General features: G+C 35.7%; 1 protein-coding gene across 1 annotated transcript; it reads left to right on the top strand.

Moving 5' to 3' along the window:
• Positions 1-60: 60 nt before the first annotated feature.
• Positions 61-17,524, top strand: adss2 (adenylosuccinate synthase 2; the record flags this gene model as incomplete). The annotated part of the gene is made up of 13 exons (XM_084390697.1): positions 61-255; positions 4,655-4,757; positions 5,695-5,763; positions 5,851-5,901; positions 7,223-7,289; positions 8,258-8,365; positions 8,573-8,654; positions 8,824-8,950; positions 11,663-11,817; positions 13,242-13,366; positions 13,462-13,559; positions 13,636-13,785; positions 15,714-17,524. The coding sequence occupies 13 exons, from the start codon at positions 61-63 to the stop codon at positions 15,764-15,766; spliced, it is 1,383 nt and encodes a 460-aa protein (XP_084246823.1). The 3' UTR covers positions 15,767-17,524.
• Positions 17,525-21,174: the final 3,650 nt, after the last annotated feature.

The following is a 21,174-nucleotide window of genomic DNA, read 5'->3' on the forward strand; positions in this document are numbered from 1 at the left end:
GACTGTTCGTGTGTTGGAGGAGCATTGCGGAGCTGCAGGGAGAGCAGAGGGGATACAGTCATGTCAGACAGCGGGAACGCAGTCGCACAGTCACAGGACGAAGGATCCCACGGCGAGGACAGTACGAGCCGGGTGGCGAGCCCAAGTGTGGGCAACAGAGTAACCGTGGTGCTCGGAGCGCAGTGGGGCGATGAAGGGAAAGGAAAGGTGGTGGACCTGCTGGCTCAGGACGCTGACATGGTCTGCAGATGTCAGGTTAGTTTATGAGCACTACTCAGTAACTTACTCACTCTGAATATGCGAATATATCTCCGGTGGGTTGTGTAACGTTAGTTGTGATGCGCTGTGTAACGTCCATCATCAACAAGCGTGTACGGAAATATTCATGGCATCAGTGAGCAGCCTGTGTAGCAGTGAAATGAATGTTAAGTGCTGCGAGTGTCCGTGTAGCATGTGATTATAGGACTTGTTTGCTGGCCAATTCTTGTGAAGCAGTTAGCTGCTGTTTTATTATAGCGGAAATAAAAATTACAGCGCGCTTCCATTGTTACCGACTACGCTGTCTGTCTGCGCGCGAGCGACGTAAAATAAAATAAAATGCAGCGCTTCCTGCGTACTGTTTTAGCTACGCTAGCAGTGCACTATGTAGGGTGTTTGCTAATGTCACCTTGACTGAATAATGTGATATCGAAGCGCTGTCTGCCAATTGGAGGCCTGAAATCTTACTAGATGTTATTTAGTACATATTAGTTTATCCGGGGTGTTGTAGGCTACAGCTGTAAACACAGACTCTGTTGTTCACATGAGCGCAGGACTCCTTTGAAGTCTATGACGTTCGAATGTGTGGTATATATGAGTATTACAGTCAAACCAGATGTTGTAATTGTTAATAATTAAAGTAATGGTTATTCAACATTAACCTCCAGCTTTTTGATTTTCTGCAGTTGTCTCGTGTTATAAATGTTTCAGCTCACTAATTCTTCAGACATGATGTTCTACAACTTTACCTGCCTTTAGCAACATTTATACTTCATTAGAATAGATTTGTGTTTAAAAGTAACAATTCAATTGGGTTTATATTTTATACAAAATATAACATCAATCAACCACCTGTTCCCAGAACTCAATACTTCATATAGCCTATAATAGCCACATTTGAAGGAAACATTTCTTTGTGTTTAGAGAGGGAAGTAAGAGGTAGAAAAAAAAAACAAATGTAACAGTAGACCTTTGCTTTGCTAATACTTTTATTAGCTTTCATCACTGTATTTTTAGTTTGTAAAAACACTTGACAAGTGTTTTTGGCCATCTGATGGTGTTGTTGATCCATATTACTCAATATACCTCAACTTCTCACCACTCGAGAAACAGTGACCTCTTAGTCTTAATACAAGGTTCTCACGGTCATGAAAAACATGGTAATATTAGAGAATTTTAAAATGGTTGTTTGTTTCCATCAATTAAAAATACATATCTCTTGTTAAGCAGTTGGTTCAGGTAATAAAGTAAAGTTTACATAGCATATTGCTCCATCATGTGTCAACATATCTCCCATTGCATGTCAGAAAGAAACAGGTGTCACTATAATAGCCTTATGAAATTTGGACACTGCTGTGCTCTCACTTAACCAGACACACACGCACACACACACACACACACACACACACTCACGTATACATCTGTTCTATTATTTGATTTTCTTTTTTCTTTTTTCTTTTCTTTTTTATGTACACTAGTTGGTTTAAAAAAAAAAAAAGATTTATGAAGAAAGGACTTTTAGGGACAACTGGGCAAATTGTTGTGGTATGCTTGCCCCAGTAGTTGTGTTATGTGTTATGCTTGAGAGAACACTGCTGCACTTTGGTAGCAGGCCGCTTTACGCCCCCCCCCTGTCGCTATGCTTGGAATTGATAACAGGCTCACATTGCAAGGATTCTCTCCTAAGAAGTTAGTATTCTGCCAAGGTTGTGAATGCATTTAAAGTCACTCCATGGCGCACTATGCGAACCGTCATGTGTGTGCTGTGCAAACGGATGGAACAGAAATCAGATAGTGTTCGTCTTTTTATAAAAACACTGCACTCAGCAGTCTTGACTGGTTTTCCTTACGGGCAGATGCAATGAAAGAAAGGCCATCGTGCTGTTCCGTGTCACACCAGTTTGATATGTCGGTCCAGAAACTAGAGGATCAAATATGAGGCAGTCTGAACAGCAATTGCATGCTGTTCCTCTTTTTGTGATATCCATTTTATTAGCAGATTAAACTCTTTTCATGTAAGCCTAGTTTGAGTGGGTAAATCTGTTTTATAAATTCAATATTGGGAAAAACAAATCAAGTTGTTTTTTGTGGCTCTCTTATTTAAGGTTTTCCAGGCATGTGGGCTTGTTAAATGTTTTAGATTTGAAATGGTCACTGTTTTATAACTCTTTCAGTATAATGAATTACAGATCTATGATGCCGCAACCAGACGCTATCTTTAGCCCAGCCTGTTATACAGGAATGACACAATTTGTTTCAGACAATATTTCGGCCACTTATTGTTTTAACTTATTTTAAACATAAATCACAGGCATGTCTGAATCCTTGGGGTCAGCTTGATAATTCAGTCTCTGTGGAGATCTCTTGACTGCAGTGAGTGTTGTGGTGGTCAAGCATGTTAACTGTGTAATGTGCAGCTGTTTTTATCAGTGAGTCCAAGTATGCTGCCTACTGATAATTATGCTGCCGATTTAAACCTAGTGTTAATCAATTAGGCCCCAAATACTTTTTTCTTTTTTCTTTTTTTACATACTCTGTTTGAACAACCAGAAATGAATCAGCTGATAAAAATGTAATCATACAATAGGCCTACTCCCTGTATACTCCAACACAAAACAAACCAAGCCAGATAAAACGCAACATTATAATCTCACCAGAGTCAACACACAAAACCATTTTCAATCAAACTAGTTTTTGGTTCTGTACTTTTTCAACTGCATTTTTAATGCTGATGGAACGCCTGGTGCACTGTGTCATTGTGGGTGATAAAGTGTTAATTCTGCTAGTAATCCCTGTATTACTTACTCAAGCCCTTGTTCCTCTTTAAACAGACATTGGAGCAGATCACTCATTCTAGCCACTTTTAGTCTGCTAGGTTTGGAGCACTGGATGTCATCCAACACAGCCTAAAACCCCAGAGACAGTCATGAGAGCAAATGTGACAAACATCATATGAAAGTAATTTTCCATGTTTATTGACTCAGCTATTCTGAGTTTTCTCTGAAACAAACTCTACTGTAAATATTTTCCCTACAAGCCACATCTTATAATACGGTGTTAGTATGGATGGATACAAAATTTGCTTTAAAGTCAACATGAAATCAGAATTGATCCTATTTATTATCTTTATACAACGTGCACTGGTTGTAGAAATTGTGCAGAATATTCCAAAGAAAAAAATCCAATTATATTTGCTGACGTTACCAAACTGTATAGGGGTCAGTTTTCCCAATACATTCTCTTCCCAGTGGAGTCAAATCCCGGCCTACATGTTCTTTCCTCATGAAATGATATTCCACTTGGAAATTATGAAAACAAAATGGATTATGAATGTTTGTTCACTCTAATTGCATAAATAGCCGTTAAACCTGTTTATTACACTTTTTACAATATAGAACAGATTTAGTACTTTAGTACTATGCTGTGATATTTTGCTTACAGAAGCACCACATTCATTACATGAATCCAATGCTTCTCAAGTTTCTAAAGTGTCTGCATGCTGCTAATAACAATATGATGTATCTTGTAAAGTTTAAAAGCAACCTTGTAATAGGAGTCCATAATAGTAATGCTAAAGCAAGCAACGCTTTTGGTCACCATGGGTATGAGAACATCGTAAATGGATCTAAAAAGGAGAGGCATCCACACACATGCACTACTAAACTGGTCAAACGAGACCTGTCCGGAAATAGCTCTGCACTGTTCCTTGCTGGATTAAAGACTGATTTATTGAGCACACAGACATGAGCTGATTGACGCCATGTTGAAAACCGACAAATGTGAGGACTCTTGAAGGATGGTTACAGCAGTTGGTGTACCAAGTGTGCTCTGTAATCTATGGTTTCCCTGTTCTTTAGTCATGTGTCAAGTTCAACTAGGACGGAAACTAGTAATAATTCAAAAAAAACAAACAATGAAACAATTGAAACTCTGCAGAACTGGAAGTGAATGACTGGAATGTGTGCGTCTGAATTCCTTCTTGTATGTTGTGTAATGGAGCAGTAGAGCTACAGTATTCTCACATTAAATCCACACCCAACAACCAAAATTAGTGTTTACATGCTTCAAATCTTCCATTTCACAACTGCTTGTCTAAGCATGTCTGTACCATACAATAGGAATGTTTGATGTTAGCTATATTGATAGTTCAACCAAAAGCTTGCCTAACTTTGAGGTAAAATATTGAAGTGCATTGATTTCCATTGTATGGACAAAACATTGAGGCATTTCTTAAAATATCTTTTATGTTCTACAGAAGAAATAAAGTCAAGATGTTCTGGAATGACATGAGGGTACTAAATGATGACAGAACTTACATTTTAGGGGTGAACTATTCCCAAATTTGCATTATTTCTTCTCAAGGATTGAAAAGTCTTTGTGTTCTTCTCTCCTGTAGGGGGGCAACAATGCAGGACACACGGTTGTGGTTGATTCAGTGGAATATGATTTCCACCTTCTACCCAGTGGGATTATCAACCCTAAGGTCATTGCCTTCATTGGTGAGTATGTCAAATTATCCCCCTCTTTTTGTGTAGAGTGGCTTGTATGCAACCAATACAGCATAAAGATCTATATTGGTGGTCCTTACTTTGAGGATGCCACCCTCTCCTCTTAGAGTGTCTGGATGCTGGCCAGCTTATCCAGACTAATATAGCTGAGTGCATTCAATGCAGTTTATTTGCAAAGATCCAATTTAGCTAATGGCCACTATTGTGTTCTGGCCTTCTGATTCATATGTCAGCACTGTATATTAGTATGATCTATAGGAAATGCTTGATGTTCCTTGTACAAAGCACTTTACCACTTAATGCAAGCATACTCAGCTTGTACAGGTTTAATATTTCTTGCCAGTATTCCTACCTTTCCTGTCCATTCCAACTCCTGAAATCACACATTTGGGCTTTTTAGATCCAGGGTAATTCTTAACCTCTTGTTCCAAGTTTCAAGATGTCACACTGTACAATTTTAATGCCTTAATTTTCTATATTATACAGTGTAATAACAAAACCAAGAGAGCAACATTACAACAATAATTGAATTTGGTAACAATTGTAGTGGCTAAAGAAATCTAGGCTGAACATTCATTTTTTAAAACACTAATACGACACATCCAGGAGACAGGTAAACTGTTCCACCTTTGTAAGGGTTAATGTTCTTATTTGCATATATTCATTGAACAATAATTGCATGTCCATCTGTGGAAGTGTTGCCAGTGAAACTGAACACAGCGTGACACAAGAAACAAGTTTCTGTGCATGAATATTAATGAGGTAAGTTGTCTGTTGCTAAACAACTCACTGTAACATTCTAGCACCGCATTATTTAACACTCCAGGGTTAAAATTGGCCTTTTTCCCAGGGTAAAGACGCAGTTAACTCAGGGTTAGGTGTAGTATGAAAGCCTTGATATTTGACCGTGTGACTGATGTGATTACAGGTAACGGTGTAGTCATTCACCTGCCGGGCCTCTTCGAGGAGGCCGAGAAGAATTTGCGGAAAGGAAAAGGTTTGTGTTTATCTGTTTGGGCCCTTGTGCTTTATATTTGAGTTTCAGTGAGTACTGACAGGAGTCTAACAGTGATTTTGCTCACAGGTCTGGAAGGCTGGGAGAAAAGGCTCATCATCTCTGATCGTGCACACATCGGTAGGCTGATGGCTCCCATGATACAGTATATAAACACTATCAGATCCCTGAATTACATTCAGAGCTACAGGCAAAATGTGGCTTTGTAGGGTCGTAAACAATTTGATTTGATTACAGTGTCATTACTAAATAATGTGATCATGCAATTTGGTCAGAATATGATTTGATTATTTTGTATTCATAGTTATTTTTAAATATGTGCTGAATACACTTGCACTATCATTCAAAAGTTTGTTTTTCGAAAGAAGTCTCTTGTGTACAGAGCCCCTAAAGGGACATGGTGATGGAAACTATATAAGATGGGAGGGGAAAAAATTACAATGCTCTTGCATTCCCCCAAGAAACTTTGGGTTCCCTCCATACTTATGTTCATTTGCTGCATTTATTTGCTCAAAATACAGTGAAAACTGTAATATTGTGAAATTGATAGCAATTTAAAATAATGGTTATCTGTTTCAAATGTGCCTGAGTGACATCTTTTGTACCTTTTCTTCTGAGAGTGTACTTTGATGAATAGAAAAGATCAGTCTGAATGATCCCAAACGTTTGAATGGTAGTGTATGTAACTTAAGCCAAATGAATGCGTTTATGTACATGAAGAACATTGGGGGTTTGGGATTTTGAACGACAAAAACGTTGTACTCGATCAAGAAATGTAAGATTACATTTTGAAAGCCACCGTTTATCTCCACATTCAAAGTGTAACTGATGTCCATGAGATTGTCATAATATTTGCATATCGTCGTCTTTACATATACAAACCATTTATAACACACTCTGCACTGTGAAATATTTCTGAAAGAAAAAAAAAAGATCTAATGAAAGCCTAAAGCTAAACCCAAATCTTTAACACCGTGCTTTTGGCGCCTTTGCAAACACTGGCATTTCCTTCAGGAACTGCAATTCTGGCTAGCTATCTAAAATTCTCGAATTAATGCGTTGAAATTTTATTGGATTCTTCAATACATTTTTACTCTCCTGCTTTTTTGTGTTTGTTATTTTGTTTATAGTTTTGGGGATTTGAATTGGGCAGATACCGCTCTCAAATGTCACATAATCAAAGAGTCCTTTAAAACTTAATAGAATAGCATATCCAGTTAAATTAATGGTGTGTTTGAATTATTATGCCTTTAGTGTATTGTTGTAATTCAAGATTCTCAGCAGGAGCCGATATAATGAAAGGACACTGGGATCCATTGTAGTCAACACAAGTGTTGTTATGGTGACCTGCTTTGGCATGTTGGGTTCAGAGCTCCGAGAGATGAGTTCCAGCACAGTAGTGCTCTGTCTCACTGTAATGTATACACTCTCCTGCCTCTAGTGTTTGATTTCCATCAAGCTGTGGATGGAGTCCAGGAACAGGAGAGGCAACAGCAAGCTGGCAAAAAGTAAAAACCCTGCTTTATGCACACGCATACAACACGCTAGCAACATGTTATGACAAGAGTTCATAACAAAAGAAAAACTGCTTTGAGAGATGTAGTTGAGGCTTTTCTAACTTCTCTGGTTGATGTTAGTAGCTGACTGGTTTATATGTATTTTTGCATTTGTTTTATAATGGACAAATGAGACGTTCCTATAATTATAAATAATTATGTCTTAAAATATTTTTCAATCTTAATACCATCTAATATTTAATATTAAATATAATATTGGCTAAATCTGGCACATTTATATCAATGTGATGTTAGTTAATGTGGATTTTCCCTGACAAACACCAAAACTAAGTAAAGAAGCTGAAGTTCAGCAGAATATTTCATAGTCCCTCTTACATTAAAACATGTAGACTTAAATTAAAATGTACATCAATAATGATTCACTCAATGTCTTCTAATGCAAGAATCAAAAGAAGAAAATAGTCTCTTACTCTTACATTCAATTTGTTAACATGAAGAGAACCCTTTAGAAAGGCTGTTACCTTTTGAAATCGAAATAAAGTAAAACCAGTAATATTGTGACATTTTTATGACATTATTAATGTATTCCTGTGATGACAAAGCTGAATTTTCAGCATCATTTCTCCTGTTTTCAGTATCACATGATCCTTCATAAATCATTCTGATGTGCTGATTTTCTGCTCAAGAAACATTTCTTATTATTATCAATGTTGAAAACTTTATCTTGAATAAAGTCTTTTTATCATGGTCTTAAATTTACCTTCATAAAACCTGCAGAAACCCTGAATGTAACAGAGTGTCCCTGCTCTGTGTCTCTATCTACTTAGGGGTCCCTGAAAAGGTCGCAGACCCCTGTTTTAAAGCATACACATACACCCGACATGGAAAGAGAGTCTTATCTATCTAATGCACATGAATATCACTCATGAGTCTCACCTTGTTTTTGTTTCACCATCTAGTTTGGGAACAACTAAGAAGGGAATCGGCCCCGTGTATTCAGCAAAAGCGGCTCGCAGTGGCCTGAGGATATGTGACCTTCTGGCTGACTTTAAGGATTTCTCAGAGAGGTATGGGTGTGCTTACCTGTCAACTGAACTTGACAACTCAACTGTTTTACCCGTTCATGTCACATTCCACAGACGGTGTTAAACCTCACCCACTGTAAAAACACTTAATTCAGTTCTTAATCCATACCAGAAACAATGGAAGAGCAACTGATCACGCTACTAGCCTATCGCAGTGTAAACTGAGCAGTCTCATGTCTCTTTTCACAGATTTAAAAATTTGGCCTCGCAGTATAAGTCTATGTACCCTTCACTGGAGATCGATGTGGATGGGGAACTTGCGAAACTCAAGGTGAGACGTTTAGACCAGTTCACTCCAGTTAATACTGTTGGTTAAGTTTTTATAGGACTTATAGGATACGAGTTAAGAGTTCAGATTATTGTAAAGGAGGTAGAGATGCACAACATATCAGTATCATATCGGTTATGACACTCTTTCTGACATTGACTTTTTTTTCCAGACGTATGTAGATAGGATAAAGCACATGGTGAGAGATGGAGTCTTCTTCATGTATGAGGCGCTACATGGACCTCCAAAAAAAATCCTGGTGGAAGGTGCCAATGCTGCCTTGCTGGACATTGACTTTGGTGAGTAACTGATACACCGAAACACACAGCCATGTGTAACGTAAGATTATGCAACAAGTAGTTGCAAAGTCACTTATTGTCAGTTGAATGTCTGTTGGGGCGGAGCATCAAAATAAAGTGTTAGCAGATGTTAAGCAGACAGTCTACTAATACTCTGATGAGATCTAGTTGACATGTAGTTGAAGAAGCTGACCTTAATACTGCATATGAATTATTTTTAGACATATTCATAACTTTATATAATAAAAACTGTCCAAAAAAACAATATTGCAGTAAAAGTAAATATTCAGAAAAACCTTGGATGTCTAAATCAATTCAAAATGCTTGTAAAAAAAAGAATACTCTTTATAGGAATTTTATAAAATATAGAACGAAAGAATCAGAGTTAAAATATAAGAAATATAAAAACAAATTAACTAACATAATGAGGGTATGTAAGAAGGACTATTACAATAATTTACTAGAGAAAAATAAACATAATGTGAAAGGAATATGGAGTACAATAAATACTATTATTACAAAAGGACTTAATAAATTTAATTATCCAGAATATTTCAAGGACAATGACATACAGCTGACAAATATGAATGTGGTGGTTGACAAATTCAATAATTTTTTTGTAAATGTGGGCCCTCAACTGGCCAAAGATATAAAGTACACAGGGATGAAATACTCTGTGATGGATCAAGTAGATAGAAATCCACACTCATTTGTTTTGGGAACTATAGAAGGCAAAGAAATTATAGAGATTGTAAGTAAATATATGAATAAAACGTCAAAAGATTGTGATGACATTGATATGTCACTAGTAAAAAAAGTAATTGATGGAATTGTAGAGCCATTAACATATATATATAATTTATCATTTAAAACAGGAGTATTTCCTGAAAAGATGAAGTTGGCAAAAGTTATCCCATTATATAAAGCTGGTGACTCACATGTTTTTAATAATTATAGACCGATATCCTTGCTTTCTCAGTTCTCAAAAATACTTGAAAAATTATTTGTTAAAAGGCTAGATAATTTTATTGATAAAAACAACTTATTAATGGACAGTCAGTATGGATTTAGATCTGGTAGATCAACGTCTATGGCACTAATTGAGTTAGTAGACCGATTAACAAATTGTATTGAAAATAAAAAATATGCAGTAGGGATTTTCATTGATTTAAAAAAAGCCTTTGATACTGTTGATCATGAAATTATGTTAAAAAAAATGGAAAGGTATGGCATCAGAGGTGTGGGCTATAATTGGATAAAAAATTATTTGGAAAATAGGAGTCAGTTTGTACAAATGGGTTTTCATCGGTCAGTAAGCCTCAGTATTACCTGTGGTGTCCCACAGGGGTCAGTTTTAGGCCCCAAACTTTTTATTCTTTATCTAAATGATATTTTCAAAGTATCAAATTTACTTAAATTTACTGTTTTTGCTGATGATACAAATGTTTTTTGTTGCGGGGACAATCTGCAACAGATGATGGAAAAGGTAACAATTGAAATGAATAAATTAAAACTTTGGTTTGATTCTAATAAGTTATCTCTCAATCTGAACAAAACAAAATTTATGGTATTTGGGAACCGTATTATAAATACAGATGTCAGTTTGATAACTGATAACCAAATAATTGAAAGAGTTTATGAATGTAAATTTTTGGGTGTTGTACTTGACCATAAATTGTGCTGGAAGCCCCACATCAAAAATTTGTGCATGAAGATGGCTAGGAGTATTGGTATATTGAGTAAAACCAGATACATATTGAACAAAAATACATTACATATTATGTACTGCACACTTATTTTGCCATATATGTTATACTGTGTGGAAATTTGGGGAAATACCTATAAAAGCAATTTACAAAATATTTGCACACTACAAAAAAGAGCAATCAGGATAATAAATCATACTGGGTATTACGAGCACACTAATCTTCTGTTTTTAAATTCACATTTGTTAAAATTTATGGACATTGTTACATTTAAAACTGCTCAATTTATGTTTAAAGTCAAAGAAAATAATTTACCAGGTAACATAAGTGCAATGTTTAATGAAAGAGATGGGGGATATCATCTAAGAGGATATTGTATGTTCAAACAACCTCTTGTACGAACTGCCATTAAAAACATGTGTATATCAGTTTGTGGGGTAACCTTATGGAATGGACTGGATAATGACATCAAACAGAGTTTTAATATCATTCGGTTCAAAAATAGATTAAAGAAATCATTATTGGACCAATATAGATAAGCAAAGATTGAAACACCGGTCTAAATCTGCAATGTGAAAGTGTTGTGGTTATGGTATTGTTGTGAGTTATGTAAGATCTATGAAAAATGAATGTATTAACTGTGTATTAATTTGCTTTGTAATATTATGTTGTTAAATAGGGGCAGGTTTAAATAAGCTAATTGCTTCTGCCTGCTCCTTCTCAAACAAATCTTTTATTTTGATATTATTATTATTATTATTATTATTATTACTATTATCTTTTATTTATGTATTTATTACTTTTATTTTGTTTTTGTTTTTGTGATGGTTGTTTTATTTATTGGTGGTTTTAATTATTGTTTTGTATGTTGTATAACTATGTTGATTGTTTGAGACAAATAATAAAGAAAGAAAGAAAGAAAGTTACTTATAGTTAGTAGAATGTCTAAAGTGGACCATCGAAATAAAGTGTTACCCATTTCACTGACACGATGCTCTTTTTATAGGGACATATCCTTTCGTGACTTCCTCAAACTGCACTGTGGGAGGGGTGTGTACGGGTCTGGGCATGCCACCCCAGAACGTTGGTGAAGTCTATGGAGTAGTCAAAGCCTACACCACGAGAGTTGGGATTGGGGCTTTCCCTACTGAACTGAGCAACGTAAGCAGCTCTTTTATTTCTTGCAGTGTTTGGATACTTAATGAGCTCTCACTACTGTTCATATTCCCTTGCGTTCAAGTGTTATGAGTGTTTTTCTGACTTTACTCGAGCACAATTATTGTTTTAAAGTTTTAAACAGGAATAATGAGTCCGGAGGAACAGCAGTCAGTAATCTATAACGCTACACATGACAATGAATATATTATGAATGAGACATTTAGGTAACACTTTGGTTTGGGGACCAATTCTCGCTATTAATTAGTTGCTTTTTAGCTTGCATATTGGCTGTTTATTAGTAGTTATAAAGCACATATTAATGCATTATTCTGCATGACCATATTCTACATCTCTTAAACCTACTTCATACCTAAACTTAACCACTACAACAACTAACTTACTAACTATTAAGCAGTAAATTAGTGGTTCATTGAGGCAAAAGTCGTAGTTAATAATGAATATGTTCCCCAAACTAAAGTGTGACTGACATTTATGATATCCTGTTCCTTATTATGTTTCATTACAATGACTTAATATGTGCTTATAAATAATAGCAGGGTTCACAAGGTCATGGAAAACCCAGAAATATTAGGATTCTACAATGGAAATTAATAAAATCATAAAGCCATGGGATAGACATGGAAAAGTCGAAATGGTCTTGTTTTTAGTTACTCTTTCTCTCTAATGAAATATACAACTTTATATTGCGTGTCTTGTCTGTTGGGTACAATGTACTTATTTTGCATTGCAAATCACTTTAGCTGCCATTGAGGTGGATTATGGGTGAGGTTAGGGACATGACTAGTGGTATGGTTAGGTTTAAGGGTGTGTTAAGGGGTAAGGAAAGGGTCAACAGTTTTGTAGACTTCACAATTCAAACTGTCAAATCTGTCAATACAATAGATCAATTTAGCATTTTAACATTTTATTCACTTTTTGTGTATTTAGCAGAGACAGTGCACATTAATAAATATTACTTTAAATACATTTTTCTTCTGTAGTCACTGAAAAGAATGTTACAGGGTCACCCTAAAAACTAAATATGAAATTGAAATGACAAAATTATTAAAATGGTAACACCATTTTAAACACAATTAATTTTAATTTTAATTTCAACATTTACTAATACATTATTAAAATCAAATTGTATCTATTAATATTATTTAATGGACCTAAGCTAACACGAACTAACAATGAACAGTTGTATTTTTATTAATTAATATTAACAAAGATAGATAACTACTGTTACTTTTTTTTATTGTTCATCGTTAGTTAATATTAGTTCATAAAATAACTAGCGTTAACTAATGGAAACTATAAAAAGCTTGACTGTTTAACTTCTTTATTATAAGTTTTCAGATATCTGTACACACAAATACACAAAATAATTAAATGTTGCACTTTAGTCATACTGTACTTGTTCGTAGGAAACTGGAGAGCTCTTACAGACGAGAGGCAAGGAAGTGGGCGTGACCACAGGTCGCAAAAGGAGATGTGGTTGGCTGGATCTGGTGCTTATCAAATATGCCCACATGATTAATGGCTTCACAGCGTGAGTGTTCAGAGATGTCTCCTTTGTTTTTTGTTTTTATTTGTGTTCTATAAAATACAGTTTTCTTATATGCATCTCTCTATATGCCCCTCTAGCATAGCTCTCACCAAACTAGACATCTTAGATGTGCTTCCTGAGATCAACGTGTGTGTGGCATACAAATTAGATGGTGAAACCATCCCACATTTCCCAGGTAAGCAGCGCATTTTTCACATCACATACAGATTTGATCAAATCTAGTGTAGTTAAATATCATACATTTTCCCCAGCAAACCAAGAAGTGCTACAGAAGGTTGAAGTCCAGTATGAGACTCTGCCAGGCTGGAATACAGACACGTCTGCTGTCCGGACCTTTGATGAGCTTCCAGAAAATGCAAAAAAATATGTCTGCTACATCGAAGATCAGTTGTGTGTGCCTGGTAAGACTTTTACCATCGCTAGGACACATTTCTCAGAAGTCACTTTTTTTAAAGTTCAGCTTGGCACTGCAGTTAATTTCACATTCAAAATGCACTAAAACTACCAAAACACTTGATATACAGTGTCTCAAATCAAGTAATTTTTCCATAACTCTAGCAAAGATTGTCACGCAACAAACACACTCACTGATCTAAGGGGATTTTCACACCTGGCTCATTCGGAGCATTTTTGGTGCGTTTTTCGGTTAGTTTAGGCATATGTGAACATAGCAATCGCGCTCGGATCCGCACTAAAAATAATCGGTCCGAGATCTCCTGAGCAAGGCGGTCTCGGCATGACTGCAAACGAACTCTGGAGCGGTTCGCTTGTGGTGAGAAAGCAATCCGACCCAACAGACCAAAGAACCAGGCTGTATCACAATACATGATGGGATAGATGTTGCATGAAAAGCAGCAATGTTTGTTTTTCTAATGCCTCTCAAAATGAATCGTGGTTTAACCTGGAGCAAAGATGATGTGAAATGCCTTATTGAAATTTGGTCGACGAACATATTTCAGAACAACCGTCCAAAACACATAAAAATACAAACGGAGCCTTGATTCTTGCTAAAAATGATAAAGTAATATAATGACAGCTAAAAAGAAAGCCACAATCAGATCTGTTGTCTATCCTGACTGTTGAACGCGATGAGCCGAATCCTGGAACATAAATGGGACCAGTGAGAGGAGAGTTTACTCATACTTGAGTACTCATACTTTTTGGTCCATGTTGCCTTGTGAAAGCAAACCGAACTAAGAAGAAATTGTAACATTATAACAATTTTAATCCCTGTTTCCGAACAAAGTAAATGATCTACAGGTGTAAAAACGCCCTAAAACAAGTCAAGTCACCATTATATATAGTGCTTATACAAAACAGATTGTTTCAAAGCAGCTTCACATGATAAACAGGAAAATAATGCAAATACTGATGCAAATTTCATTAAATATGAGACTAATTTAATTCTGCTGTAAAGCAGCTCCACAGAAGACAATAGTGTCATTATTCTGCTGAAGTCACTTCAGTGTTGATTCCATTCAGTTCAGAAAGTTTTCTTTTGTAAAATGTGAATCAACACCACAACAACACAAAATTTATATCTGTGCCAATTTGGAATATGTTTCAGTATGGTATTACTATAGAAATGTAGCAAATTTTTGTCTTATTCAGTTTTGTATTATGTTAGGTTTCGAACTTAAGTTTAACTGTTTTGAAAAGAGTATGTAAACGTGCAAATTGGACTGTAGTTTTGCTGGTGGTTCAATGTTATTGTAAAACAATTCATGCAATTCGAAAGATGTAGTCATTGAAAGCATTTTGTGCCAAAGCAGTGATAAATAATCTACAGTTTAGCTCACGTAGACTGCTGTTATGCTCTCTGTGAGAAGAGTTTTGAAAAAGTGACCGAAGTATTAAAAAAAAGGGTTCTAGAAAAGTTCACACGACAGTTTGCAACTATAAACAACTTTTTTTATACGTGGGGCCTGAAAATGCAAACTTCTGAAAATGTGTTTCAAAGTGCATGTTTTTGAAAACTATACCGTTATCGTGTTCGTGTAAACTACAAAAACGTGAATGTGTGAAAACGATGACGTCATGCGCATGCTTATTACGTGTTCAGTCTATAGGTATGTGTGACAACCAAAACAACTAAATGGCCTGGCTTGCATAATACAGAGTTTTAGTAGTTTTTGCGATCCGTGTGAACGGGGATCGTTTTGACAGCGTTTTTGTCTGTATGTGAAACTTTTCAAAAAAGGAAAGGAAAAACTTTTCCATTTTTAGCACATTGTTGTCATGTAAACGTACTGTAAAGTATGAATGTGTACAATGCAATTGGGTTGTTTTACTGCAGTAATCCATATGACTTCCTCCATGTTTTCTTTAGTGAAGTGGATTGGTGTTGGGAAGTCAAGGGAATCAATGATCCAGCTCTTTTAAGAGGCTGCTTGGCCTGCATGTAGCACTGGCCAGGATTATGCTCTGGACTCGGGGACTCGGTGCCGGAGACGGGAAGTTGCCTTACAGCCCGTTTAAATAGAATATTTCCCAAGATTTTGGCATCATGTAACTGTTTCTCATCTGTTCTCCTCTGGTATTTTTAACCCTTGTAAGCTCAGTATCTCCATCTTAAAGTTCATACGCTGTACATGTGCTACTACTTAAAACAGTCAGGGATCAGAAGTTGTTAGATATACATTTTTAAAACAAGTACTTAAAACATATTTAATGTTTTCGTTTCTTTTATCATACAAAAATGGTTATGCGATGTGTATTTCCACATTTTGTCCTTGTTTTAAATGAACTGTGTGATTGACTTCATTTAAACATACAGTTTTTAAAAGACAGTTTAAATGTTTCTTTACCAGATGCATAAAAGTGAATCTTTGTGACTCATGTGATTTCACAATTCAGAAATATGTAGAGGCAGTAGAAGTGAAACGTCTTATTGAGACGTTTTCGAATTTGAATCCAAAAAAATAGCATACAATATAATTATAATGTGCCTCAAGATACAGAAACATGCAAGAGTTTAGGGATATACAGTTATACAGGCTAGGCTCTTGATTCCATTGAATGTATGTAAACGTTTGCACAGTCCTCAGATGTTTATTGTTCAACTGTACAACTTTATGCCACAGGCATATCAAAGCCACTTTAATGATCAGTACTGAGATATCAGGATACTGATGCCTTTGTCAAAGTATAGACATTTATAGACGCCACCTCAGGACGTACAATTGTTTAGCCAGTAAAACGCACTGATGATTAAACTTCTTCTATGGTTGCTAGCTGCTGCAGGAGGTCATCTGGTTTTCTGACCTCCAGTAGTACATTTATCTATAAACCTTTGAATGTTAGAGGTGTCCCAAACAGTCGAATGTAAGAGTCACTAGAGCTTGTCTGTTTAAATATGACTGGGTTGTTTCATAAACCCAGAGTTGCTTCTTTATTCTGTTTCGTCTCACCTTCAGTACTGCACCTTCCAATAAACAAGTAATATAGAATAAAGTGTGCCTTGTTAATACAGATGAACAATGAAACTTGAAAACTACTCTGATTGAGCTTTTATGGATTTTAATTGATTCAATATTTTAGCTTTTCGAGGGCATTAGTGTCATTGCCATTTGCCAAAAGTGTACATGCATCCAAAGTTGTATCTTAATGGATAAATGAATGCTGTGATAAAAAAAAGAGCCTTTGTAAATAACCCAGAATGATAACTCTTTCTTTTTCAGATTGATGATGGTTTGATCCTTTGCATTTTCTGTTGCTCACAGCTGCTGAATAAATTATATAACCGGTTTATTGTTCACTAGCATCTATTTCACATCAGTTATCTTTGTATTATCACAACATTTCCTCTGAACAAACCAAATCTAGCCGGCGCGAGAATAGGACAGCCGAAACATTCAGCAACAGTATGTTTGCACATTGTTTTTCTGTTTTTGAAACCCTTGAATTCTGTGTTGTATTGCTGCTGATTGGATTTTCATGTATGTATGTATGTATATACAGAACACAAAGCCATATTCTCTTGAATTTACTGTTATTGTACACTTTGCCGGTGATGGATACTGATGGGCGTGCATGCATGTTCATCTACTGGGATTTGCTCAAAAACTCACTCACTTTGTAATTTATCTTGGCAGACAACTGTAATGACACTTCAGTTAATAAAGTAATATAGTCAGAAACGGTTTCCTTTTTGTGTTTGCTTATTTTTTAGCGATATTTTGTGGCATTGTAATCGATAACGAGTCGAGTCACCTTTATTTATAGAGCACTTTATACAATACAGATTGTTTCAAAGCAGCTTTACGTTGATAAAAGGAAAAATTGCATTTCAGCTGAGGTAGATATGTCGCCATACGTTGAGGTAGATTTGTTGCCATTTCCTGTGGCATGGAAATTTAAGGCGCAACATCTCGCCACTAGAGGGAGACATTTACCTTGAAATAGGCGTTGAAAGGCGACAATTTTAGTCTTGTGCCAATCGTCTGATTTGAACGAAAAACCCAGAGCTCTGTAATTACGTTTAACAATAACGTGTGATGTATAGAATTACCCTGAGAAGAAAATACTGTGTTCTTAGACTATTTCCCCCCTTTATTTCTGAAGTGTTAATTGAAGGTGCTCGCCTGGTTGAGATTAAATTTAGCTGTAAGCTGTTTGTTGATTAAAACTTGAATTTAAACGTTTTTATTAGCACAAAAAAATTAGGTTGCACTGCACATTAGATATGGGAAAGTATATTTTTAGGTGCTCGTTTTTAGGTCATTTTATTCTCGTCACCACTTTTCCCTTTTCACCTTTTTAAAAAGGTCAAGCAATTTGTTTTCGTATTATCTCTTCATGTTATTGCTCTTTATAGGCTATTGCTTTAGAAAGGTCTGAATGAAAAATAAAGAGTGCTGTATGGATAATTAAAGTAGGCTATCTTCAAGTTGTATTACTGAAGATATTGGAACAGAAATGTTTTGCTTTCACATCCAGATCTATATGTTAGAGGTATGTGTGTTGGCTTGTTTGGCTGGTGAAGGTGTCTGGATATAAATGTACACATATGTGCGATGTAGTAGGAGGTGACGACTGTGGTGAGAATGATGAGATCTCTCGTACTGTACACTCTGGAGAATGAAGGAGTCTTCCTGCACTCATTAGATATGCTATGCAGTGCACTCATTTCTATAAACCAAATCAGCCTAAACGGATTATCGTTTAGATCTTATTATTGATGCTGATTATATATTATGGGTGTTGAGTTTTGCTATAATCATTTAGAAATATTTCGATTTAGTGTTTTATCTTTTAATTTGATCATTATAATGTTATTGTTAATATTTAGTCACAACGATGTCGCAAATCCAGTAGGCCAATATTATTAAGTTAATATTATGCATTATAATCTATTAAAATATTAAATAATGTATACGTTGTATTTTATTTCCCTAAACAAATATGATGTTCTAAGAATGCCAGTTTGTAACAGACAATTATTGTTTGTAATAAACAATATTTATATATTATTTTGTTTTGAATTGACTGATTTATTAACTATGGCAACAACAAGAAGCCTTTCACACACAAAAAATCTTTACAAACTATTGTTTATTGTATTAAAAGGTATTTTGTGTACAGAAAAAACTGTATTTCTTGTAGTTTGCAGGGTCTTCACGCTAAGAAAAGAACTGATTGGTAACTTTACAATAAGGATTCATTTGTTAACACTAGTTAATGTATTAACTAACATGAAATAACAATGAGCAATACATTTGTTACTGTATTTGTTCATCTTCGTTAACGTTAGTTAATAAAAATAGAGCCTTTCATTGTTTGTTCATGTTAGTTCACAGTGCATTACTGTTAACAAATATAACTTTTGCTTTTAATAATGTATTAGTAAATGTTGAAATTAACATTAACAAAAATGAATAAGTGCTGTAGAAGTGCAGTTCATTATTAGTTCATAATGCAGTTAACTGACTATATTCTAACGTGTTACCAATTGTTCTTTTAAAAGAACCTTCCACTGAAAGGTTCTTCAGGGAACTGAAAATGATTCTTCTGACATCACAGTGAAACCCCCATTGTATCAAATGATTCATTTAAATCTTAGTAGTAAAGACTAATATAAAGTGGGGGTCCAATTATGTTTGCATGATAGATAGATAGATAGATAGATAGATAGATGGATATGGCCTTCAAGCCCCTCAGAGAGAGTGTGTGTGTGTGTGTATGTGTTTGTGTGTTTTCATGAATTTAAATGTCTTTGTGGTTCTTCCTCTTGTCACAGCTGACTCATTACACAACACAGCTCTGAACCTTTCACCAAACACCGCACACAAACACACTGTCACACAAAGGGTTCCATTCTGGTCTGATGGTGTGTTGAGTGTGTGAAGAGAAGGTCAGGGGAGGGCCAGATCTGTGTGTGTGTCTGTGTGTCAGTGCATTAGTGGCTTTGACACACTCATTAGAGCAGATGTGCTGCTGCTGCAGTGGCGGCTGCCACTTCCTCCTCCTGGCTTGTGAAGACGGGCAGCTGTTGAGCAAAGGGCCAACGTCTGCCTGATCCCTGACCTCAGCTCCACCCCGGCGGGGGCAGGGCCAGGGGACCGCCAGATGGGGGCTGCCTGGCTGTGTGTGCAGGGGGGGTGTTTATGAGTTTAGAGTACTGGCTTTTGCTTTTTGGGGGGAAACTTGTGGAGTTTGTGTTTGTGTGTGGGGCATAAGGGCTGGGGGTTGGGTTATGGAGGGAGGTTATAGACGCAACACATGGCTCAGAAAAACAGTAGCCCGAGAGGGGTGTCAGAAGTGCTTCGGAGAAGCGACGTGCAGCCGTTTGTTGACATGGTTTTAGACAGGAAGTACATTTTCTATTAGAATTATAGTGCAGTGCGGTTCAATAGAAGTGAACACATGTTTCATTGACAGCACTTAATGGTGATTGCTACAAAAATAAATTCTTAATAATTCTTAAAAAAGCAAACAAAAATCTGGGTTAGAATGGGGCCAATTCATAAACATAAAAATACTCACGTTTTCAATAGTTCTGTCAGATGACGTAAACAATATTTGCATTAACATGATTTTAACGTGAAAAAAACGGGGTAACACTTTACACAATAAAGGTTTCATTTGTTAACATTAGTTAATGTATTAACTAACATGAACTAACCATGAGAAACACATTTGTTACTGTATTTGTTAATCTTTGTTTATGTTAGATAATAAAAATCCAGCTGTTAATTCATGTTAGTTCACAGTGCATTAACTAACACAACTTTTGTTTTTAATAATGTATTAGTAAATGTTGAAATTAACATGTACTAAGATGAATAAGTGCTGTAGAAGTGCAGTTCATTATTAGTTCATGTTAACTATTGTACAGTAGTTAACTAATGTTACTAATGAAACATTATTGTAAAGTTTTACCAAAATTGCTAAAACTGACTAAACAACTTTACAGCTCAAATAATACAGAAGTTTTACCAGAAGAGCTAATTTTATCAAATGATATGCTTCACATTTCTGCTTTCAAATCTTCCAAAAATGTGGCCCAATTTAAGTGCCTCACCGTAACCTCAATTTTGCTTTAAAAAAGACGCTGCACTTTATTTGGTAACACTTTATTTTACAGTGTCCTTGTTATATATGTTACATGTACTTACCATAGTAATAACAGTAAATTATGCATAATTACATGCAACTAACCCTCAACCAAATCCTAATCCTAGCCTAACCCTATAGTAATTACATGTAGTTGCTTAATATTACTCAGTACTTTGATATATAATTATATTGTAACAATGACACCTTAAAATATTTGAAGGTGATGTTGTTAC

Source organism: Rutilus rutilus, assembly GCF_951802725.1.
Source record: "Rutilus rutilus genome assembly, chromosome: 20".
NCBI classification, from domain to species: domain Eukaryota; kingdom Metazoa; phylum Chordata; class Actinopteri; order Cypriniformes; family Leuciscidae; genus Rutilus; species Rutilus rutilus.